This window comes from Amphiura filiformis, chromosome 6 (assembly GCF_039555335.1).
Source record: "Amphiura filiformis chromosome 6, Afil_fr2py, whole genome shotgun sequence".
Classification (NCBI taxonomy): Eukaryota; Metazoa; Echinodermata; class Ophiuroidea; order Amphilepidida; family Amphiuridae; genus Amphiura; species Amphiura filiformis.
The window spans coordinates 46,594,032-46,621,336 of record NC_092633.1 but is presented as its reverse complement, the minus strand read 5'-3'; the positions used below and the strand labels follow the sequence as shown (position 1 = coordinate 46,621,336).

Below are 27,305 nucleotides of genomic sequence, written 5' to 3'. Positions count from 1 at the left end.
GTCGAACACATACACGATGTTCATAACACACAGTACGTACACGGCGTGCGGGACGGTGATATACACAACAAAAGGTCGTACTATAACATGACCGAAGGAGTGGTACGTATTGGCGACATACTCGCTGGTAGTAAATTCCAATTTTCTTTGCTTTGTCGTAGTTCAAAAATAAAAGGGGATATATCTGACAGTAAAAACTAACATTTTATGGTAAAGAAATGCTAATCTATTTTGTATGATAAGGTTATAAAATGGCTTTAAGTGACTTAACTTTACTTCAATGGGTAAAAGTTTTCCAAATTTGGAAATCACGTATATTGACAGGCCACAAAGTTATTCCCACGTGGTTTTCTACACGCGTATATAATAAATTATGATTTAAGGGTTTATCAAAGTTGAATTATGGCCTCGAGTTTCAAAAAATACCGAGTGCTTGTGTTTGATCAAACAATTCGACGATTCAAGACTCTGTAAAACCAAATCAAGAATTATCCGCAGTAATTGCAACTAAGTTTATGAAACTCATGAACCTAGGCTATCAGAGGCATCATTATGACTATGATATTTAGTTGTTGAAAAAGATTACTTTAACGTTTTTGGCGGGAATATTTCCCGCCGAAAATTCGACCGAAATGTTCGATTCACCTCAAGAGCATACTAGCGTGAAAGAGGTTGGCATACAAAGATAGGTGAAGAACATACAAGCAGCAGATAGACAGAGAACATACACATCCATCAGACAAGCCATTCTCTCCTGTCTCAGAGGATGATTTAAGGAAGTCCCATCATGCACTGCAAAAGTGTTATCACTAGAGTTTCAACTGCCACTTCACTTTTCAAATCCCATTAAACTCTGTGCAAAAGATGTTGTTTTAGAATTGTGCGTGTGTCATTATTACTTGGTCGATTTCAGAACAAAAGTGATGTGTGTTTAAAGGATAATTCACACCTTCTGTAGATAACATAAAATGTGAAATCGACCAGCATCTTCACAGCGTTTTTTAAGTAAATATAACTGTACAAATTCAAATTAAACCATGCACGTGCAGTACGTCTATATGCAGTGGGCGAGTAGTGGTGTCATGTTCGCTCACACAGCTATGCTAACCGCAAGTAACATAGTGGAATGTTGGGAAGTGCTTAAATCATCCTCTGCTCCTGTCTCTTGTGGTCGTGTGTGTGGTGGGAGATTATGCCGGTTCATCGCTTCATCATCACCATAAATGGATTAACAAAACGGCTGCTATTTATAGCAACTCAGTGAAGTTGGAACTATATAACGCTTGATGATTCAAATCAAATCAATCAATCAATCTTTTTATTTCATTCAAAATACAACAATACAATAACAGCAAAACAACACATTTGAATGAGGAGATGCTCAGAAGGCCAAAAAGGCCTGAACAAGCACCCCCTTAACCTTAGCCTAAGTTTCTTAATTTGTCTAATAAAATACAATTACATACATACAAACACCCCCACCCTCTTCCATACATTCATGTAGAACGAACTAAGCAGGAAAAAAAATGATGAATAAAGAACATGCAGAATATAAGTTTAAGACAAATTAGGATTTCATAACATATGCTCACGTATATCGCAAAAGAAAGCTGACATTTTGTGAATATAGTATAAATGCTAAGAGATCAGTTAATTTTAATCGATTTTTTGTTTTAAAAGGAGAAAAATAAAATAAGTAAATCAAAACTAAGAGGTATTAAGTGTACATTTCCATAAGGTTTGTTTTAATTTGGGATCTAAAGAGTTTTACTGATGTAGCCGTTTTGGCGCATCTGTCGATCGAATGTGAACCTGAATGATGACTGAATTGTGAACCTGATCAATGTGAACCTGAATGATGACTGAATTGTCCATTCCGCCTCTATTTTACACGGGTTATAATGTGAGCAATGTGAGCTGCAGGGCAAATACGCACCGCAGCAAAAATGCGCCCCTTGCGCGTCGCATGATACAATTATGTTAATTTGTTTTTAATCTAGATTCATCCAGATTTGAAGCACATCCTATTAAGCTTTATCTTTAGACTTAATTTCATTTATTCTTTTATCGATATTTTGGTGACATCCCCTTCTATTCCTATTCTGCCAACTTCGATTTAAGATATCATTTTGAACTGAAACCACTTTTATCTCATCGCTATATGACAGTTTCATCCAAATGAACATTTCACGGTTGAAATCCTTCTTGGTGGACAACCTTTAAAGCACAATTGGAGAAAACTTTTATGCATGAACAATATGACCAGCAAAAAAATGAATAGTTATCATTGTGTTGTTGCTGGTCTTTAAGTAATATCATAATTATTATTTTATAATTGCAAAAACGCATCCTTAGTTAGTGATGTACTCTCTGCAAGAAGCTTCAATTGGCTATATTTTTTGGCAGCAAAGTTCTCTTGAAATTGTAGGTGATCCCTTATTGAACTTTGACCCCAAATTTGTGAACGCCCATGGACAATCAATACGTGCAAGTTAAGTCACTCAGCCATGTTATTTGTTGAAGTAGATATCTCCTTAAGGTTTTTGGTCTCAAACCGGAAGTGACCATTGTTATTTGATGAAGACGATGCATTTTGATTGTGTTTCGTTAATATGACTTTCATCGCAAATATGTGAGCACTCCACATGTGCAAGTATCATTATTCTGTTATGTTATTTGTGACAGAACAGGCATTTTAAAGGTATTCCGTCTTGGACCTCTTGATAACCCTTGACCCCCAAACTGTCAACACCCCATATACTTCCTAATATCAATGCATGTATTTCGTTTCGAACCGGAACTGATCCCTTATTGGACTTTGACCCTTAATATGTGAGCACCCAATAGACACTTGCTAAAGTCAGTGCATATGTGTAAGTATTGTCACCCTGCTATGTTATTTGTAGCAGAGGAGGCATTTGGAATGCACATATTTTGAGGCGTCACTCTCCTACGTATGGGTGAGAGGCATTTTGAGTTGAAATTATGTTTTTGACCTATTACCATGTGTTACCCTATTACCCTAAAGTCAGTGCGTGTCTGTAAGTATTGTCAACCTGCTATGTTATTTGTAGCAGAGGAGGCATTTGGAATGCACGTATTTTGAGGCGTCACTCTCTTACGTATAGGAGAAGAGGCGTTTTGATTTGAAATTACGTTTTTGACCTATGACCCTGTCTGACTTTTGACCCCACGAGTTCCTCGTGATATATGTATCAAGTATGTTTATGGTCAGGGATGTTTGTGGCCAAGTTAGGTCAAAAACATAAACCTGCATTAAATTTAATCAAAGTGTAATTATTGTCTGCTATTTCTTGAGCTAGAAGCTGGTCATGATTTCAAACTTTATTGCATGTTATTTTTTATAATACATGACAAAATGTCATCGAAAGCAGACATGATAATTGTTAAGACATGCTTAACTATCAATGTGGTATGTTATGATTGACGCTGATGAATACACTCCGTGCTTCCATGAGTAGCTCCAAGATATTTGAAGAGCAGCAAAACATATTTTGCTTTTGGCCAAAAATTGGCAATAATATTGTCAAATTTCACTCATCAATATGCCATTCGTAAAATGCTTTCCATAACATCGTGTGAATAATATTTGCAATGTTCGACGCCAAAGAATATATGGTATAGAGTGACTTGAATTTGAACATTTATAGCGATTTGCCATTGATTTTGCCCAAAGAATAACGCTGTACCTCTCGGTGTAATAAGTAATGGTACATCTCATTGGTCTACGATCTATCGCTTATCACCAACCACTGAATTATGAATTCAGATTTATTCCGTTAATTACATTATTCTAAACTGTGACATTTAAGTTTTGGTTTGCAATGTCTGCCAAAATATGATAGTAAAAATGATATGTTTGATGAAATTAATTTTGATTTACTCCGAGGCTATAGACTTGAGAATTAAAAGGGAATGGAATTTAATTTATAACTTCCATAATAAAGAGCTTAACAATATGAGAAGGGCAATGTTTAAGTCATAAATGAACTTAATCTCCCTCACTGTAAACCAATTGAACTATTGTATATTATTATTTCCAACTTAAAGGGGTGTGACCGGATATAAAGCTTCATTCCCCCATTTTTGCTGAACCATGAAATGGTATCAGCCTATATTAGTGTATGTTACTTGCTTACTAACTCACTTAATAACCTTTTGAAATGGACCTATCTTTAAATACCACGAAAGTATGACCCCCCTCCCCCCAAGTGGTGTCAAATGAAAGAGGAAGAAGTGAAGAATATAATAAAAATATTTTCTCACCCGGGGTGGCACTCATAATAATTTATATATCTCAAGATGCCAAGAAGGTATGTGCCCCCGAGTGGTGTCAAATGAAAGAGAACAAAGTCAAGAATATAATACAAATAATTTCCCCACCGGAGGTTACACTCCTCATAAGACCTGGGTCAATATATATATTTTGGGTCCTTTTCATATCTCCAAATGCCAAGAAGGTATGTACCCCCGAATGGTGTCATGAAAGAAAAATGAAAGAGAACAAAGTAAAGAATGTAATAAAAAATTATGTCCCCCCTGGGGGTAGTATACTGTAGTAGGCCATTTTAATTTATCCTCCCTCTAATCCCTCTGACCATGGAAAATCGACCAATGATCTGTTCTAGATAAAGATAGAGAGCAGAACAGGACAAAATCGGACCACATCCCTTTAAACAAGATGGTACAAACGATATTATGCATTAATCAAAGTGCGTGTATACAATCGCTTGGTATTTGTTCAAACTACATGACAGTCTCTCTACTAAATACTCATTTCATTTTATACTACATAGCGTGTGAAGTAAATAAACACTGTATTAATTTGATATTGTAAAGCTTTAAGCCAAAATGAATTGTACTTTCAAGATATATATCTTCGAAATCATTCTACAGCATCTTAATAAAAAGTACTATTGCACTGACTTCAAAAGGAGTCAAGTGTGATGTAATGGATTGCCATGCAGTCCCGTATGCAAGCCCAGCCACGCAGTCACAGAAGGTTGGTCAGGTATGAACAAAATGATTTGATATTAATGCTCTGCGTGTTAGTCATAGGCTTCAACATAAAAAGACCAAGTTTTGAGAAATTTTCTCAAAATATCAAGAGCTATCTTAAAACCACTGAACCAATACTAGGCTTGTTTGTACTCATTTTAATGCATTTTTCATGCTGATTTCAAATATGGTCATGAAAATGTACAATTCTGAAATTTTTGAAAAATTCAAATAAAACTTGTCGTCTGCAGTCGACACCCGCGTGGAGAGAGTTAAGTTTTGTCATGTTGAAGGTCAAGTAGCCAAATCATATTCGCTTAACTAGATCATGCTATGGTTAATTGCCTTTATCATTGCGTGAAAGAAGTCAATCAAAGCAGAACCTAACCTCTCACCGCGTTAATAAAAAAATAAAAATAAAATATAAGCAGAAATTAACGCATTTTTCTTCTTGTAACCAGACATAAAACGGTGCTTTCATTTGTTGGCATCATTATGTTTGCCAAGCAGACACGGGTTAATGATTTTGAGCTTCTTCCGACAGTATCGATGTGCAATTACTCTTGAATGAACTATTCCTTCTGAACATATAATTATGATACATGTATTATAATCACAGAAGGGAATGATCTCCGTTTGTCTATGCTAACTTTATTGGGATACTTTAAAGTTAATTAGAAATAGATTGGTTGTCTTCAAACCTCCACCCCACGAGCATTCTGTACCCATTTTATCATTCGATACCCTTTGTGGTGTCAAAGATCTTTGTTTGAACCTAAGCAAAATACCCGCAACTAGATTGGCCACAAGAAAGGTCGACCACATTTGCACCATGCACTGAATGGAGGATCGCTGGGTATTTAGAGGGATTGTGAAAGCAGACTTATAATCCACTGTGTAGCTGGTAACGTTAAAAGTGCGTTCCTATGAACATTGCGTAAAATACATGACTCGTATACTGAGAAAGTAAACCATCACACTCTGACCGGTAAAAAATATTGGGCATTAACTAGGGTGACCAAAATGCGGGAGATTGGAGGAACCCATACCTTTATTCTGTACGCCCAATTTTGTCGATTGTTTCCTTTTATTTTAGCTTCAGAGATGTAATGTGGGCTTGACTAAGACCCCATGCAAACACAAAACGTTTTCGACATCATTCGCAAAAGGTTATAAAAGGTTGTCAGAAAACGTTTAAATGTCGGGTTATATAAAGGGCATATTAAGGGTATAAAACGTTTTCATAACCTTAAAAAACATTTTTTGATAATCTACTGCTCAGCAAACAAAAATATTTTACAGACAACGTTTAAATATCGGGTTATATAAAGGGTATAAAAACGTTTTAATAACATTCCAAAAACATTCTTGAAAACTTGATACAAAACATTCTAAACAGAATGTTATTTTGGTGTTGAAAAAATATTTTGCGAAAAATGTTTACCCAAAATATTTTCAATAACGTTTTAAAAACGTTTTCATGACCTTTATATAACCCGACATTTAAATATTATTAAAAGGTTTTGAAAGAAACATTTTAAGAACAATTATGTGTTTTCTGGGTTCAAATATTTTAACATAATGTTATTTAAGTATTGACACAATATTTGGAAAAAATGTTTGCAAAATAGTTTACAATAACATTTTTTGAAAACATTTAAAAATATTGTTGTAGTGTGTTTTCATACCAAACGTTTTAAAACGTTATCATGACTTTTATATAACCCGACATTTTAATGTTATTAAAACGTTTTTACCTAAACCAAAAGCCAAAATATAACTTATTTAAAACGTTTTTGTGTTTGCTGGGACCACAGGCATATTGCTGAATAACAAATTGTCTTGCACAGCTGGAGGTACTACATCCCTTGATAAATTTGTGACTATTTTTGCATTTTTCTCACAAAATACTAACACAATGGTGACAAAAGCTATGTATATTATAGGGGCAATGAATCCAGTTACTACACTGGAAATTCAGTGACTCAAGACAAGCGGTTCGTTATTTATTATAAAAAACATATATTTATTTATTTATTTATTTATTTATTTATTTATTTATTTATTTATTTATTTATTTATTTATTTATTTATTTATTTATTTGCGCTTTCATTATACAGGGTAGCTCCTTCAGTGACAAAGCACTGCTATTTTAGGGACCCTATATAATGAACCACTTGTCTTGAATCACTGAAATTTCAGTGAAGTAATTTGGATTCATTGCCCCTATAATATACATAACTTTTGTTACCAGTGTGTAGTTATTTTTTGAGAAAAATGCAAAATTAGTTCGATTGAATTTTCAGTAGAAAGGATTGGTTTTCAAAAGCCAATATTTTTTCGTAGTTTTGAAAGTCTTTGAGCTGAATATTATAATGTGTAATATTTGATATCATACCTTTGTTCATGCTGAATTCTTGCAAAGCGACGCGTAAATTCATAGTCATCAGCGGAACAAAATTCTGGTCAATATTCTGTTTTATCTGGCCGTCTATTTATCACGAAGGAATTGTTTCGTATGGGTAATTAAACAATGATGTAGCGTGTATAGCGTGCAACTCGACCCACTGGACTGCAAATCATTCTCGCTTGAAACTTAATTAGTTTACGTGCCAGTTTATTGAGGACTAATTAAATCTATTCCAATCAGCATACACTTCAAAGGCGATGAAACTAACATTTGTCAACAAAACCCTCACAAATAGGGTTTAATTTAAGTCCTTTCAGCTTTATTTTTAGAAACTGAGAAATTTCGTAAATACCCATGAATTGTCTGACACCTGGTACGAATTTTATTAAAATACAAATGACCCAATACTGACACCATCATCATGATTATAGTTTAGCTATAACATGATTGTGGGAGCTATAGCCGCTTTCGTCAAACTTTTGACAAACATTTAGCGATCACAAACGTTTGCAAAATATTTACGGGCCAATGCTTATGCATCTGAATGTAAAATAATTCTGAAACACGAAAATTAATCAGCAACAACAAACATTCCCGTATGCAAATGGTATTATGAACTGATCTTTAGGTATCTTTTTCTATCTCCGCCCTCGCATATGGAACTCCTTTTGATCTCATCCCATCGTAAGTTTTAAAAAGAAAAAGAGAAACACCTTTCGTGTGTAAGTTTTAAGAAAAGATGTAACAACATCCTAACGATTTTTATTTAAACAGCAAACTATTTTGAAATGAGAAAAAAACCATACATTCTGTTTTTAAGTATGAATTAAACGCTACCGTTCATAAAAAATACATTATTTGTAGTTGGTTTCTTATAAAGAACGTTGACCGAACGGTATATGGAGATAAGGCCGTGACCATGGCGATGACACCTCAAGGCATCGCGCCTTACTCATCCCGATACCATGACTGTCAAGTTCTCTTTAAGCTGGGGTTTTATTGACTATAAATGACAACATTAATGCAATAAGTGACCATTTCATCAACAAAACCTGCAAGTCTTTTATACTTGGGTCATGCTTGCACAAGTTACACTGTGTTTAGCTGTCCACAAAATTATGGAAGGCCTTTTGCACTCAATGGCAAGGAAGATTGATTATTTTTTCTTTTGCAAAAGATTACTTTTGTAACAAAGTGTTTTTAGATTGTTTCGACGTAAATGTGCATCAGTGACCATGCATTAGGGACCAGGTTTTTTTTACTTACATCTATAATAATAATACTAGACTTTCAATATAAACTTTCACTAAAGAGGAATTTAAGAAGGGTATTGATACAATAAAGCTTCATCCTGGCATTAAGCGAAGGTTTTGGGAAAACCTAACTTTCATAGTTTAATCATTAAATTTAAATAAAAAGTCAGAAGCAGTATTAATGCAACATTGGAATTATATAAACAGAAACAACTATTAATTTAGACGGATTTCAATATGCTTATAAGTAATTTGTGGCATTAATGTATCAAATTTCAAGTTACGATAATGATAATAGTGTATTATATTGACAAATTGTTAAAAACGAAGCACTTAGACGTAATCTGTTCCACAACAAAATCAAATAACAGCATTTCTCACTCAAATATTTCCATTTATAGTAGATATTTGAAAATCAGTAAATTTTCATGATTCGGAAGATTGCCATACATTAACTTCTGACACGGATAAAAACATAGACTTATTGATTTGCAATGAATCCAATGACATTTTGCTTTTGACAGAAAATATAGAGCTTCTAAAAGGTCAGTGAGCTCTTTTTCCTCGGGATATTTTCAAAGCATCTACCTTCATTTTGTCTGAAACATTTAGCTCATCACATGTCAGCATTTAAAAAGTCCTTGTACATAGTACTATAGTTCGTTTTCTTAAGCATTTCGCGTAAATTCAAAATGTTGTCATGATAATATTATTGTTTTTACCGTAAAGATTCGATTTTTGTTTATATTAAATGTACTCAATGTTCCCATCGGTTAATCAGAATATTTGATGACAAATGCCCCCAAAGTGTACACATTGAAATGTGATGAATCTAACTGCATCATTTCCTCTCATATTTATATGAAATGTTATTGGCGCCTCTCATGTCGTTTATGTTCAAATGTTGTTGCTGTTTTGGGAAGTTGTGATATAATACGTATGTGTGTTTTATTTTACGTGTAAAATATGTTTGTTTGTAATAAATTTAAGGATTGTCTTAACTTTCAATCTTTAAGTTTGGGATTTGACAATGTCTTATGTTACCCTAACTAAAGGGCACCACTGATTTATTGACTATTAATGACAACATTAATGCAATAAGTGACCATTTCATCAACAAAACCTGCAGTCCTTTATACTTGGGTCATGCTTGCACAAGTTGCACTGTGTTTAGCTGTCCACAGTATTATGGAAGGCCTTTTGCACTCAATGGCAAGGAAGATTTATTATTTTTTCTATTTCAAAAGATTACTTTTGTAACAAAGTGTTTTTAGATTGTTTCGACGTAAATGTGCATCAGTGACCATGCATTAGGGACCAGGTTTTTTTTACTTACATCTATAATATAATACTAGACTATCAGACTATCAATATACACTTCACTAAAGAGGAATTTAAAAAGGGTGTTGATACAATAAAGCTTCATCCTGGCATTAAGCGAAGGTTTTGGGAAAACCTAACTTTCATATTTTAATCATTAAATTGAAATCAAAAGTCAGAAGCAGTATTAATGCAACATTGGAATTATATCAACAGAAACAACTATTAATTTAGACGGATTTCAATATGCTTATAAGTAATTGATGGCATTAATGTATCAAATTTCAAGTTACGATAATGATAATAGTGTATTATATTAACAAATTATTTAAAACGAAGCACTTAGACGTAATCTGTTTCACAACAAAATCAAATAACAGCATTTCCCACTCAAATATTTCCATTTATAGTAGTTATTTGAAAATCAAGTCAATTTTCATGATTCGGGAGATTGCCATGCATTTAACTTCTGACACGGATATAAAACAAAGACTTATTGATTTGCGATGAATCCAATGACATTTTGCTTTTGACAGAAAATATAGAGCTTCTAAAAGGTCAGTGAGCCCTGTGTCCTCGGGATATTTTCAAAGCATCTACCTTCATTTTGTCTGAAACATTTAGCGCATCGCATGTCATCATTTAAAAGTCCTTGTACAGAATATTATAGCTCATTTTCTTAAGCATTTCGTGTAAATTCAAAATTTTGTCATGATAATATTATTGTTTTTACCGTAAAGATTTCATTTTTGTTCATATTAACTTGTTATAACAACATCCTATAGGTGCAATTTGCCTGCATAATTTTATGTCAATTTTGCTTAGAAAACAAATCAGAAAGTTGAAGTTTATAACTTAATATACTTTTTGAGACTTTTACAATTTGTCTCTAAAATGTGTTTTCTTTTTGTATCTAACTTTTACTCAACTGTCGTACCTGAAAATAATACATTTTAAATCACTTACAAGCATTAATATTTCTCAATTTATGTAGTACAAAATTATAAAATACATAAACTTGCAAGGATTATAATATGTAAACTTTCAGAAAAGTTGGGCTTGCTTATAGCAGCATAATAACAGAACCACGAAAGTAGTTTACAATATGTATTGAGAAAACAAATGCTAATATTATTTGCACGATGTATACAAATTGGGTTACCCAAATATTCCCAACGGCTTAATCAGCATATTTGATGGCATATGCCCCAACGTGTACAAGTTAAAATGTGATGAATCTAACTGAATCATTTTTCCTCTCATATTAATATGACATGTTATTGACGCCTCTCATGACGTCATACCTGTGCTCTGTTGTTTTGATAAGTTGTGATGTAATATGTGTGTTTTGCGTGTGAATTATGTTTGTTTGTTTGTTTGTTTGTTTGTTTGTTTGTTATAAATTTAAAGAATATCATTCTTTAAAGAAAGTTTCAATCATCTAGTTGTGGATTTGACCTAATGTCGTATTTTGCCCTACCCCAACTGACTTTGGGCCATTCCGTTTAAAATCCACACTCCCCTGTTGAAGATTTTGAAATATATAATTTCAAATGGAATGAACACATTGGACAGCTCCATTTGAATTTCATACACCCTTTGAGAAAGATTTAACCAGCATCTGCCATACAGAGAGGCTGAGTTTCAAATGGAGCTGCCCAATATGGTCACTTCATTTGAAATTCATACTCCCACTGTAGAGGGAGTATGGATTTTAAATGTAGTAGTCCATTTTTGCCAAAAATGATTTTCACCGTAGATTGCTTTAGGCAGTTAAGTTGGTATCTACCGAGACTCAACATCAGAAAACCCCAAATGCCTAACAATTAACCTATATCCACCAATTGGTGCGCACACTAACCACATTCTGTGCCCTCCATCTTGAACTGATCAAAGTCGGTTGTTACCTTTTGTCGTGCATAGAACAGTAAATAATTTGTTATGTTTGACTGATTTGAAAATGGAAAACTGGAAATCAAATAATGAATGCCTGAACGTGGAATGGTAAAAAATAATTATAGCACGATCTTGATTCGCCTCGTGAAATGGAATTCTTAAGATTTGGCAGAGTGATTTTTTACATAGACATAGGCAAGCAATATTTTTACATAACTATACCAAACAAATTCTTTTCCAGCCGTTAAATAGTTACATGTTTATAAAATATTGAATCACTTGAGCGTGCAATGGTAAAAATATAGCGCGATGTCACATTTTGACTTTGAATTGTCAATATTTGACCTAATGATATATCTATACCATTTCACAAACATAGCCAGGCAATATTTGTTTTATATAAAGATACGTAATAAATAGTGCAAACTATTCGATGACTCCGGCTCAAATTACTGCCATCTTTATATAAAATGAATACGTTCTTTTGATCATGTGTTTTGGTTGGTAATTGTCTTTATTATGTAAAAATGTGTTCATATGAATTGTAAAGTAACCTCTTTATTCACTTGTGTTCTTTTTACAGCGTGCTCCATGCTGAATTCTAGCATAAGCGCTTTGGTGTCTTCCACCTCATGTGAGGCTAGTCTTGCTCTCCAGTCGCTAGCAGAAACCTACAATGTGCCGCATATAGCTATACCAAAAGATATATGTCCTGTTGGAAAAACTAGTACATATACAATTAGCATCCGTCCCAGTTTCTATCATTTATCTGCCGCAACGCTGGCGCTTGTGGCTAATCTATCATGGACGGAATTTATAATTTTCTACGATTCAGATTCAGGTGAGTTTAATATAATTAAAGACCGAATTAAAAAGACTAGTTTGCGTCTGACGTCAGGGCAAAGGCGCGGCGTGATTGGTTGCTGACCTGCACAGTACGGACATTTTTGGTCTGGTTGTCAGGACGTCATACTAGTCTTTTTAATTCGGTCTTCAATTATAGTTGGCTTAATTGATTGAGTTCAAGCGTTTTAAGAACTAATGTAATGAACACAGAAATACATTTCTGAATTAAAAAAATTCTTCTTGTGTATTAGCACCAGGACAGATTGGGACAGCTAAGGTTTAATACTCTACTCTTTTCGAAACTGAATGCGAGATGCATTTACAGGTATGGCTCTATGTGGACCCGACAGCATCTAAATCATCCAGAGAATGGAATACTCCCATGTACCCAACTCTAAATGCACCACGAGGAGAGCTGAAGTCTGCATTTAATCTACAGACGTTGCCAGATGAATTCAGACTTGTCGCCAAGTCAATAAATACTCCAGCACAGTAGCGTAGCCAGGATTTTGGTGTGAGGGTCAAAGTCAAATTTTCGTCCCCATATGTCATTTTTGTCCCATTTTTGGTTATGTTAGGGACATTTTACTCTTTGCCGTCACCATTTTATCCCTGAAAATGTCTGTGGTTCACTCAACCCCCTACCCCTGGCTACGGTACTGCCCTAGCAAGTTTCTACTACCGGCAATTGAACCCGGGACCTCATGCACCAAAATCAACTATCTATAACCATTGAGCCACGTTCATCATTATACAGGGTGAGTCAAAAAAAGTGCAATAGAGAAAAAAATCCATTTTTATTTAAGAACCGAGTTGAACCTTTTAGATTTTAAAACATTTTATACATAACATATCCATCAGAGATCATGTGTTAAAAATTAAGGAATTAGCATTTACCGTTTTGTTTTTATGACACATTTTATAGCTATACCCAATTTTAATGTTTGTCCAAGAGACATCTCAAATTTGAATGTCAGCACACTCTGTGTAAGGTAGATTTGGAACAACTGCCATTTTCTTAACCTCATTGGTATTGAAATAAAATAGAGCACCCAAAGTGTTATTGTCCTTGGTCTTGTTTAAGGAGAAGAAACATTATTTGTTTATTATTTGTTGTTATTTTCATTTTCCCGTTACTTAATACTAATTTTGTAGGCGGGTTTTTCAAATGTCGAAATGAAATGCGCACAAATTGAAGTGGATTGAATTACAAAATATCCAGTAAGTTGGACATAATTTTATTGGGGTTAAACATCCCTGGAGTTGGAGTCGTGTGAGGCATGAAGGACTTTAAAGTAATGTTAGAACGTTTGTTTGAACAGAAGAAAAAAAAAAATAAAGTAACGCAAAAATCAACCTTATTTAAGTTAAAGTCGGTTTCAGATCTGGTGCTTTTATCGTGCATTGTGTGCTCTCATTCAAAATACATGGTACCTCGTGGACAAATAATGAAATTGGGTATCGCAGCAAAAGGACTCATAAAAATTAAACGGTAGTAGCGAGTCGCCTCATTTTTTCACAAAAGGTGACTATTGAGTGTAGCATTTATAAAAACTTTCCAGAATGGGAAAGTTCAACTTGGTTCTTACATAAATATCGATTCTTTGCTCTATTGCACTTTTTTTGACTCACCCTGTATCATAATAAAAGTTGTTCAAGTCAAAGTATTTCCACATAAGTACACGAGGCTTGTTTCTTCATCTATAGATCAAGCGTTGGAACATGGCGTTGAATTCGCTTTAAGAAGTCTGAGAATTATCTATATGATGACTATCAATTTCTCTATCGCTATAAGTACCCTGAGGGAGTACAAATTCATTTTCTACAGTCTTAGTGCTTGTATCCTTTAAGATTGGACGCAGACTTTGGTTGGTGAATTCTAATCTTTTCAAGTAAAATTTTAATAAATCAAAAACAGTACTAGGGGTTAACCGTGACCTGATTTGTTTTACTATAGAAGACGCGAATCCCCTCGGGTTGTGCTTATGAATCTATTTGACGTACAAGAGTCGCAAAATTGGGGGTGGTATAAATATTAAAATCATTGATACAAGACTGGCGCAGTTTGATGGTATATTTGCTCCAATCGCAGCAAGTTATCAACATTAAAGAAGATGGTTATTAATCTTCAACTATGGCTACGAGAACAGTGTTGCGAAAGTATAATTTAGGTTATCATTGTAAGGTTAGCCTATTATCAGCTACTGCGTCTCCTGCAATAAGTATGGCTATGAGTTCTTGTCACGGTTTTTAGTCGTCTGGATCTTTTAAGATCTTTTAAGAGCTTAAGGGATCTGGAATGACCGTTTATGGCGTTTCGACAGTATTTTTGTGGGACATGAGAGCGCCTCAGACGTATCGAATTGCATTCTGAATACGAAGCATGTCTTTCTGATATCAAATAATTTTCATTTTGTGAAATTCACTATATAATACAAATTTTATGACAAATTATTAAAATTTGATATTTTTCAAATTTTAGATATATAACAGACCTCGAAGTAAATTTTATAAATCTAATGATATATTCTTAAAGTGTATGTAGCTGGGAGGAAAAAGCCGACGATCAATTGAAAATTTTGACCTTTTATATTGAAGATATGGATTTTTTTCCCAAAAAGACCTTTTTTTTTTTTGTGGTGTTTTGGGAAAAAATCCATATCTTCAATACGAAAGGTCAAAATTTTCAATTGATCGTCGGCTTTTTCATCCCACCTACATACACTTTTTAAGTATAAATCATCAGATTTATAAAGTTTACTTCAAGTACTGTTAAATATCAAAATATCAATTTTAATGATTTGCTATAAAATGTGTATTACATTGCGAATTTCAAAAATCAAAATTATTTGATATCAGAAAGACATTCTTCGTATTCAGAATGCAATTCGATATGTCTGATGTGCTCTAATGTCCCACAATAAATACTGTCCAAACGTTCATACCCCTTCCCTTAAGGGTAGACTAGGTATTGTTGGTCGAAGCAGCCAAAAGAAATCGAGTTATTATTAAAAAAATAACACTTTGATGTTTTGCAAAAGTTCATTCTACAAATCATATACTTTGAAAACTTGCTTGATTTATTGTTATTAATGAGTTATGTACCTCTTTACAACATAACTTAAGGACCACAGGACCTACAAAAGTATATCTGTGCTATATCTGTGATATTTGAATTCTTCTACACACTCGCTATGAAATGATCAATGTAACTTTTGCCAAAGCTCACTACCATTCGCAAGATGCTGTGAACTACCAAATCACAACAGTTTAATACAGTTGCTAACCTTAAAAGGCCATAAAGACACAAATGTGTCATTGGCTGCTGCCCGATTAATGATTATATGCTTTACATTCACATTCAAGTGTTGATAATTTAAGCCTAGTACAAATGTTTTTCACCGGCATTAAAACAAACGGCGACAGCGTTTACACCCAATCGACTTAACCTAATCGTAGGTCCACACTTTGCGGTTGGTAAGACTCACTATTAATAGGGTTCTACAGTGACCTCCATGACTTTCGTTTAACTCTTGTAAAAGTATTTCAAGAGATATCGATTTTTTAATCGGTAGTTAGGATTAAGTTATAATTTTCTTTCATATTTTGGAGAAAAACTGATGAATATTGCATGTGCAATGTGGGATTTTTAGCCATAAATATTTACCTATTCGCCACTTGCACGGTTCCGCCATTATGCACTATATGCGGGAGAGCCTCGAACTGGCAGCATACATGAAAGGAAGAATTACGTAACCTTACACAGAATGTTATATGACTGGTTCAATTCCCATTCATGTATGCTGCCAGTTCGAGGCTCTCCCCGCACATAGTGCATAATGGCGAACCGTGCAAGTGGCGAATACATTGGCACAGAGCCAGAATTTTCCAATTTATGTAATAGCCGGCTCACATTGTCATGTAGCGACATTATGTGGGGGATGTTTGTGCTTATTTAGGTATCACAGGGGACAGCCCCCTATGATACTCTGCAAACAAGGGACAGTTACCTGCAGAACTCCTGATGTCTTGAAGGAGATCTACTTAATGTCCGACGGTGATTGAAACCTTCAAACTGTACGTACCTATGCTATCCAGGCGCGTATACAGAACTTCAGCAACCGGGGGGGTCTTGGTGAGCTAAGAAAGGATCATGAAACCCCGGGTCCCCGGCATGAAACGTGTAAATAAAACATATTGAAACTTAAATGTAACAAAGCGCGCCTAAAATTGCTTTTTTACAAGCTGAAATGGTCAAATAAGAGATTAATTTTGTCAAAATTCGCTCTTTCTCCATTTTTTCTTCTCTTTTTTTTTTGTTAACCCGGGCCCCGCGCCCGTTTACGATACTGCTATCGATTATACTGCGCCAATAAAGTATCCTGACACTTGGAAATATAATCACAATTTCAAAACTGAACAATATTGAGGTACTTTTGTTTTTTTAATAGATGCACTATCTAATTCTGCAAATTATGACACCACATTGAATCCAATGTGACCTCAAGAAGTAAAGTTACAAGCAATTGAAAAGACGAAGGTTCCGTTTTAAAAGTGACAAACTGGCCTATACAAGGCGCAAATAGATTCCAACAAGCGAAACAAAGAGACAACACAGTTTCTTCAATGAAGCGTTATTTAAAGCAGTTTTTATTTCAGTTTTTACTTCACTGTACTTTTCATAACTTTCATTTTATTTGCCAGTTCTTTTGTTTCAGTTTTCTTTTGTTCCTTTTGTTTTAAATTAAAGCCCAAACGCATAAATTAGCCATTCGCCACTCTCAAACCAGATGACTAGTATGTGGAGTTTTGAATAGGCCAGTTTGTCACTTTTAAAACTGGACCTTTGTCTAATCAAATGCTTGTAACTTTGCTTCTTGAAGTCATATTGGATTCAATGTGGTGTCAAAATATGCAGGATTAGATAGTACATCTATTAAAAAAACAAATTTACCCCAATGTTGTTCAGTTTGGAAATTGTGATTATTTTTCCAAGTGTAAGGATACTTTATTGGCGCAGTATATATAACTTGAAGGCTATATTATGTACTTACATTAAGCATTGTTATAAAATGTAAATCTAAAATGTGTGTAAATTCTGACGTGAAGCCCATTTGTGTGTAAAATTCAATTATTCAAGAATTATTCCACCTTGTTGAAAAACAAGTCATTTATTTTGAAAGCAACCTTCACCTAGCTGCGAATGATTTTACTAATGCAATATTCCGAGTGATTGAACAGAGCACTAATGAAATTAACAACAATGAGACTATGACAAATATATATATATATAGAGCGCTGTAAGCAAAAAGAAACACAGAAAAGGAACATATTCGATGAATTATTCTCGGAATTATTATACATAACCAACAATGATGGCATTGGCGGGAATTAAAGTAGCCAATTTGAATTAAAGCCATATTATAACATTTCTGTCAAAATAGATTAGTATTTATTTTCCATAAAATGTTAGCTTTTACTGTTAGATATATTTTGAGCCGAACAAGTGAGGTAAAGCATAGAATTTACTACTAGCGCCCATGCATTTTACTCCCGCGGTTGTAATACGGTACGATCCTGTGGGTGGGGGTGTGTGTGTATGTGTATCCCACACGCCGTGTACGGGGTGTGCATACGTGTTCGACTAATATTTCCATCGTAATAATAAAATGCCGGTTCCATCGTTTTATTCAAAATCTTGGATTTTGACAAAACTACAGCACCTAAAGTCTTGATTTTTGCAGAGTATCTGTTTTCTTTTTTGATTTAAGTACATTACAATCGTGTAAAAAAACAGAATATAAAACCGTAAAATTGAGGGCGTTCTCCTCAGCAAATGTTATAATATGGCTTTAATGTGAGTGCAAATTTATGATATTGACACATATTATAGCCTATATCATGCACATATATCCGTTTTACTTGTAGCCTATATATTTCATAATTAGTTAACCTCTGCCCTCCATTTGCAATGTAAATATAAAAATGAGAATACTGCAATGACAGAAAGTAAAATTATGACACTCGGAATATTTGACTTTAATAGGAAAGCTTTCACATTCCTCACGAGGCTTCTTATTCAAACGCAACAATTGTTTAATGTCTGGACGCTATATCACGACAGACAAAGTAATTCCTCGCGACACCACGTGAGGATATTTGATTGTATCTCCCTAAAGATTAATAATCACATTTTATCGTCGCATCAAATCTTGGTTGACACACTTCTCGCAAAAGTAACGAGTTTTAGCAGGATTGCGTAGCTGCTTGACCCATTTTCATCTTTATGTCGGCAAAACAACATAGCAATGTGCATGTGCCGTGTGATAAAATTGCTTCAATCATTTCCATACAAAATAGAAGAAATAAAAAGAAATATACTAGTTTCGTTCCAATATTTTGATAGCAATTCACAGAGAAAGACAAACATTGTTTTTGGTTTTTTTTATCTTTTGGGAAAATTATTGAAGAAATAATTTTCGAAGCGTGGATTTCGTTGCAAATATTTTGCCAAATATTTCGGTAAATTTTCAAAAAATGTTTTTGAATGTTATGAAAATGTTTTATACCCTTCATATACCCTTTATATAACCCAACATTTAAACGTTTTCTGGCAACCTTTTCCAACCTTTTACGAATGATGTCGAAAACGTTACTTGTTTGCTGGGTAGACAATTATCGTAGCAGGCTGATGCACGTTTCCCTCGCACCTGTACGGTTAGTGTCTTTGAAAAGAGCGGTATGGCATTCAAATCTATAATTGTACACATACACAAACATGACAGGTGATGGATGCAGCCTATTTGATTTTCAGGACAATACATTCAAACATGGTTTTCTCCTATCGCTTTGGTAATTAATCCTGTTACATCACTACGTCTACGGTGAATTGTCTGAAAATAAAGAGTGGGTAGTCTTTCGGAGGAGACGGAAACTTATCATTTGTATGCACTTGAAACATATAACTGGGAACATGCACCAAAACTAACATTATATGCCACTGTGTATGCTCATACGTGTTGGTAGATAAGCAACGTAGATTTAAACTATCATTCAACACAAACATATTGAGATAGTTACCTCAATATTTCGATGTGTACAACACACATCCTCATCAGGAGGGCTCCAATGATGAACTGATGGAGTTGAATGTCCTGCTCTAGACCTTTGATGTCCTTTTTATTGATCTCAGGACTTGCGCTCCAAGCCGACTTGAGCCCTAATCCGATCAATAGAAAGGACATCAAAGGTCGAGAGCGGGACATTCAACTCCATCAGTTGTAGCCCTCCTGATGAGGATGTGTTGTACACATCGAAATATTGAGGTAACTAACTCAATATACTCTCTAAATGTAAAAGAGTGAAAAACCACTCTGAATTTCAGAGTGAATTTAAGTTAGCTCTAAAAGAGTGGGTTTTAGCTCTAAAAGAGTGAAAACAGTACACATAATTTCACTCGCGATTTCGAGTGAGCCTCACTCGCTCAAAAGTGGCGCAAAATCTCACTCTTTCTTGGAGTGAACTGTCAGCCAATCAGAAGCGCCGAAAATCGGCCGATGTTTGTTGAACTTGTGTAACAAAATGGCGAACAGTGTGTGAATGAATGGCGAAAAGAAAGCGGATTTGATGAAGAAATAGACGGCATACTCAATAGTGATTACATTTATGTGTAGGTCATAACTCGAAGCAAGTATACACTTGGTCTGGAGACAACGGCGTAAGTCATATGTGAGCAGTTTGTTACCGGCCCAGTGCCGGTTTACATGTACGCACATGTAAGCTTATGTAGGTTACGCCGCATCACGCTTCTCCAGACTGTGACCGTAAACATGGTATTTGCCAAGTGTTATGTCCTACACCTATTGTGTACTCACCATTGAACAGTTTGACTCTTAGCTTCACTAAATCCATAGTTTTTCATCATTCATCCCACACTGAAGTTCGACACATTGTGTATGTGCTTAAGCTTTAGACCAGTTCAATATTCCTAGACCGGGCCCTACCCTAACCTGGGGCCTAGCCTCACAACAATTTAAAGCACATTAGTAGCTGTTATGAACTGCTGTGATATTCTTGTATATAAAATAGGCCTAAATGAATAAATAAATAAATAAATGCTCTTTTCTGATTCACTCTTTTCCGGAGTGAATTTTTTCACTCTTTCTTGAGAGTGAGCTTCACTCTAAAAGAGTTGTCACTCAGATGGCTCTTTGAAAGAGTGAGATTTCACTCTTTTTGAGTGATTTTTCACTCTTTCACATTTAGAGAGTATGTTTGTGTTGAATGACAGTTTAAGGGATCTAAAATGAGCGTTTATTGGGTTTCGACAGTTTTTTTGTGGGACATGAGAGCACCTCAGACCTATCGAATTGCATTCTGAATACGAAGCATGTCTTTCTGATATCAAATAATTTTCATGTTTTGAAAATCACAATATAATACAAATTTTATGACAAATTATAAAAATTTGATATTTTTCAAATTTTTGATATATAACAGTCCTCGAAGTAAATTATATAAATCTAATGACATATTCCTAAAGTGTATGTAGCAGGGAGGAAAAGCCGACGGTTAATTGAAAATTTTGACCTTTCATATTGAAGATATGGATTTTTTTCCCAAAAAGACCTATTTTTTTTTTGGTGTTTTGGGAAAAACAATACGAAAGGTCAAAATTTTTAATTGATCGTCGGCTTTTCATCCCACCTACATACACTTTAAGTATAAATCATCAGATTTATAAAGTTTACTTCAAGTACTGTTAAATATCACAAATATCAATTTTTAATGATTTGCCATAAAATGTGTATTGAATTGCGAATTTCAAAAAATCAAAATTATTTGATATCAGAATGACATTCTTCGTATTCAGAATGCAATTCAATATGTCTGGTGTGCTCTAATGTCCCACAATAAATACTGTCCAAACGTTCATACCCCAGCCCTTAAATCTACTTTGCTTAACATTATATGACATTTGCTTTTATAATCTTACAGCATATCGAGTAGTTGAGGACATGCTTAAATTAACAACAGCAGTATCGGATGAGAGTAAATCAGACGAAGATCCCAAGGAACGCCTCCTGGCTCCAGAGGTAGTACTACTACGACTTGATCATCATGTTAGACCTAAACTAGTCCATACTGCTAAAGAATCTGCTATAAAGAAGATATTAGTCTTTGCTAATGCTATGAATGCCATGAACCTTATACGACAGGTAAATATAAGTACATTATAATGTAACTATTGTGCCCGTCAAATTGTTATAATTATTTCATTATCTTGTGTTAGACTGCGGAACTCAGTCCTCAATGATAGTCAGTCACTTATCTTTTGGTCGTTATATGACATCATTTGAGGACTGAGTTCTTACCATACATTTTCCGAGGTGCAGTTTCAGACAATAGCTTGGGATTATTGGGGCAGAAGTTATCTTTTGAATTCTTTCATGACCACTGAAGCATAGTCACGCCTGTCAAGGACACTCGGCGTGAATTGAAAGACCATGTCACTCGCCACAAAAGAATGTCAAAGGTCATACGACACCAATTTGGTGTCTTTCCGCGCCTCGAAATATGATGCTTAAAGTCTATGACTGATCTTGTGTATCGTAATGCCATCTTTATAGAAGGTGGTTATTAATCAGTGTCGAAGAATTGGTTTTCATATGAGAGTGGCCCTCTATGGATGCAACTGGAACGAATCGATACGGTCAGGAGTTTGTTTCCTACTCTATTAGGTACTGACCGTTACCTATTGACAGCTTAACGTTTAACGTTCCTCCGAAGGAAGGACCACTCTCATCGTTCATTTACCAATTCAAAATATACAGTGGGGAGAGCGGAAGTCTGTATGTACATTTATTCAAAATAAGTATTTCGTAAAACGTTGCAGAATGTCGAACCATACAAAGTGTCCCAGAAAAATAATTCCGGGTAAATTTGGACATAAATTGAGAAATGGGTACCAGAAGTAAACAAAAAGCAGAATCTAGCCCATTTCATTCTGCATCTTACGCGCAAATTATACTTGAATCGGTTAACTGTTGCGACGAAATGAGCGATTACGAAACCCATGCGTCAATTCATTTCATTCTAAGTTTGAAGGAAAGATCGCCCAGGACAGTGTTCACGAGTGGTTAACATGCCCATAGCCAATAGGCATTATATTTTGTTTGGTGAAATGCTTTTCGTTGTTTTTAAACGACCTGTTTCTTGCAAAACATTAATTTATGTTTTGTTGAAGCATTTCACATGCTTACCACTAGTAAATATAATGTGTTGAACGATCGTTCAAACTTGGAATGCAATGAAATCGGCCGTATCACATACTGACGTATTTGCAAAATACACATTTCGAGAAAATCGAACTTGAAAATCTAGCGATTTTCATTTCCTGCATTATCTTGATTAAAATATTATTGTCGATTAAAACCAGGTTAACAGTAATGCAAATATACCATAATTATTTTCAATATAATTCACTTGTCACTATCAGAGCATAACTTATTCTGCAAAAAAATCAATATTAAATAAAATACGTCACGTGTTGAAAAGGACTAATGTCAATTTCGGCGTTCAAATGACAAATACGTCAGTATGTGAAACAGTTGCGTAAATACGTCAGTATGTGAAAAGGACAATACAGCAATTTAGCCGTGCAATGACAGAGTCGCGCAAATACGTAGCGCAAATACGTCAGTATGTGAAACGGCAAATTGCAGATACGATATACTGGGATTGCGCAGTATAGGTGGTCGGCAAATACGTCGTTATGTGATGCAGACATTTCAAGGTTTTGTAAATACGACATAATTAAATTAATTAATATCTTACTAATTAAGCCACTTTGAGGCATGGTTTTTTGTGAATATAATAGAGTAGAACATAACAAACTACTATACTAACAGTCTCAAAAAAATTTTAAATGTCGAATAATGTCAGTATGTGATACGGCCGACGGAATTGCCGCATGCGTTATGTAATCGTTCATTTATTCGCAATCAGTCAACCGATTCAAGTAAAATTTGCGCTTAAGATGCAAAATATGATGGGCTACACGCTGCTTTTTAAATGTTTTTTTTATTTTTATTTTCTCGGACACCCTGTAAATGCATAATACCCAATTCCTACTTCATGTACAGATTCATCTTAAAATTCAAGAGTGAAGCAGTCAATTTTCAACAAAATTAAACACGTATATGTAAGCTGTATCTTATTATACAATCGCATAATTATTATTCAATCTTTCTTGAATGGTACAGGTATTAAAATACTAAAAAAAGTATAATAATATTGCCGACGGTGCAGTTCTTTCACAGATACCCTGTATCAGATTTTGTCTTTGTCCATTTACGTTCACCTTTACCATTTACACTGTTTAGTGCATATTAATGTGTGTTTCCAATAATATGCATTTTGATGAATTTTAATGGTGTTCAGGTTTATAAGATCACTAGTGTTCCCCCATCATGGGCTGATATTCTCTGCTTTCATTTGATTTGTGTTGAAGTGCATCTCGCTGAAAAGTGTGGGATTTTGTCAGAGTATTAAAGTATTTACTCGACAAAGTGGAATTTCGTTTAAAATAATTAATGAGTCAATTTTGTGTTCAATCTAAGGCAGTGCTGAAGCAATTATTCGCATGATCTGATATGGATTCAAACCGACGTACTGTTTTTTGGAGAAGAATAAAGTGTATTTCAAACAACATTACGATGATTTCAATTTAAATTAATTATATTTATTGTGAGAAAACATTGATTTTGAATTTATTCGTGATCTCGATTCGTACATTAGATTATGATAAACGTGCGGCTGAAAAGCTTAACTCAGTTAACCACGTGCGTTGATTGCATCAATTCTGCCTCACATCACGGATCATATTTATTATTAAGATGGTTTATTAATTATTAGTTTTGACAGGAGTAGACACATTTGTGGTATAATGCTAAATAATGAATTGCGAACAAAACATTAGGAAAAAAACGGCTGTCACGGTTCTAATATAATTATGATTATAAAATAAAACTGCACCCATAAACATCATTGTAAACATTTTCTCAAAACAAATTGTCATTGTTATTCCTCATAAAAGGTATTACCATTTTGTTAATGTAATTAAAACTCTTTGGTGTATAATTATATAAAATGTTCTTAAACAAATTCAAGGAAAGGTGACGTGTTAGTAACTCAACAGGGATTGTGGCAACTACTTTTTGCCATATTTATGATCAGTTACTAACAGCGCCATCTACGTCAGCTACCAACAGGAAGCAACAGACGAGAAAGGTCAAAGCTAATCATTCAATTTGACAAAGTGCTGTGATACAGCACGAAACGTCATTGATATATGTCAACATCACCTTTTCTTGGATTTGTTTAAGAACATGTTATATAATTGAATATATGAATACAAAAGCCACACAAGTCCATACTGTGGCCAAATTGATTTAAGCATGGGAATTTGTTGCTATGCATAGGCCTGTCATATGTATGAAAAAACAACTCAAATTCATCCACTTTGTCTATTGAGCATGTGAAAAATAGCATGTATGAAAGAACCACCCAAGTCCATGATTTGAGGTTTGTAACACATTGATTGAAATCCAGTATGTACAAAAGTCCACTTGTAACACATTTCATTGCTTCAGAGTGACTTTTGAAAAAAAATGGGTTTAATAAAGGAAAGTGTGTGGTTTATATTACATGGCAGAATGCTTATCAACATTATACATAGGCCTACCTGTGTGCTTTATTTTGTATTATCTTACTAGTGGTAATCTCATTCAAACATTGTTGTCATTGTATATGATTCAAAAAACCACCCAAGTCCAAAATTTAAAATGAACCCCACGAAGTCCCTGAAATGCTAATCGTCATACTTAATACAGTTTAACCCACTCATTTGCACGTAAAACTTACCATATTGACCAGGTAAATATAACCGAAGGAATTAAAATGATACACGTGTTTTTCTCTCAAAATCACTTCCCATGGACTTGGGTGGGTTTTGTATTCATGTATTCAATTGTATTTGCACAATCCTGGTGAATCTGTTTGCAGTCTTTGGTGTGTATATTTAAAGGAATATGTCTTGGGAGAAAACTCGGTTTTAAAGACGCTTTTAACAAAGGCAATGTTTCTAGACCTTTATACGATCAGGCATTGAAACGTTTATATTAAATAACGTTTTGTCAAACGTTTGGTATTCATTTTAATAACACACTGCATATCTATATTAATTGGTTAATTTACTTTGCGATTCCGAAGTAAAATAAATATCCTACTGCTTTTTTTCTATTAAAGCACTTCAGTCTTTGTATAAGATATGCACATTATGTTTTAGACCACAATGTACATCACAATCGGGTACAAATCAGAAATTTGAGAGCGTCGTTTTGAGCAAGTTGAACAATTTTGCTTTAATTAAAATCCACTTGTGTGAGTGTAACAGGTATTTATCTTCTGGTTTTAGATTACAATGTATTGAGGTTGCACCATGCAAGCCACCTGTCTACACTTCAAACGTTTTCCCGCCTTTTTTTACAATAAAAAAGGAAGCTAATGTAGAAAAACCATTTAAACTGATGAGCAGGTGTGCGATACTAAGCAGCGTGAAATGGGTCGGATGTGTTATTTTAAATCTTTGTCTTCTGATGACGAATTACTTTCATCAATGTATGGTTATTTCGGGATTGGTTCGGATAGAATGACAGAGTGTGTTGGGAGTAGGTCGGAAATGAATGTGTGCTTGCTAGCTAATAGCGTGTATGTATGTCGCTTACCAACTCAAAAGTTTAAATTAAACAAAATATCAGGTGGTTTTTACTTGGGAAGACGTCCTTATTGTAACGTGAATTTGAGAACATTGCGTTTATAGAGCTGAAGTTGGCCAAATAATAATAGGAACCTCGTTTTAAACATCCCGTAAGAAAAACATAACTATACTTTTGATTTTATGATTATACATCCAAAAGCTTAAAATATCTAGTCACTCGTTCCATTGTACTGCATTTATGTAAAACGAACTTTTAACTCAAATTCTCTTGATATGTTTTTAGGAAAAGGAAACTTGTTATCCTCTGTTTTATAGATGAGTGAAATTGAGTGACGTTATAATTTAGACGTATTTTTTAAAAGGTTAATGGCCCGATGGACTCCAATTTGGCACATGGTGTTTTCCTTACATGGACGCCTTTCACCAAATCAGTTCGATTCCAAGTTTTGAGGTAAATTGATCAAGCGGTTTAAATTTCAGAAGCAAAAACGTATAGACGAATCCAATTTCACGCATTCCTACACCTCAATGGCAGCCATTAGCTGGGTCCCCGTCGGCTCTATCTCACCTAAAATGTGAAATGATGCGGCCTTGGAGTGTATTTTAAACTGCATTCTATCACCCGTGTTACACGTAGACAAAAGAATGGTGACAGTTTACAACACAAAAGAATCTAACATCGAATTTTAAGCGGGTTTGATCCACCCAATTGGGCACTCACAACACCAGTTTGGTTCATGCGGGGACCCAATAATGGCCGACCAAATCCTGACCATGACT

At 34.6% G+C, this 27,305-nt stretch overlaps 1 protein-coding gene across 1 annotated transcript in view; it reads left to right on the top strand.

The window, feature by feature from the left end:
* LOC140155500 (glutamate receptor ionotropic, kainate 2-like) overlaps window positions 1–27,305 on the top strand; it is a 216,589-nt gene that overhangs the window by 149,814 nt on the left and 39,470 nt on the right. The window contains exons 3-4 of the mRNA XM_072178363.1: window positions 12,483–12,740; window positions 21,743–21,963. Coding sequence (XP_072034464.1) covers window positions 12,483–12,740; window positions 21,743–21,963 — 479 coding nt within the window. The remainder of the gene's footprint in view (window positions 1–12,482; window positions 12,741–21,742; window positions 21,964–27,305) is intronic.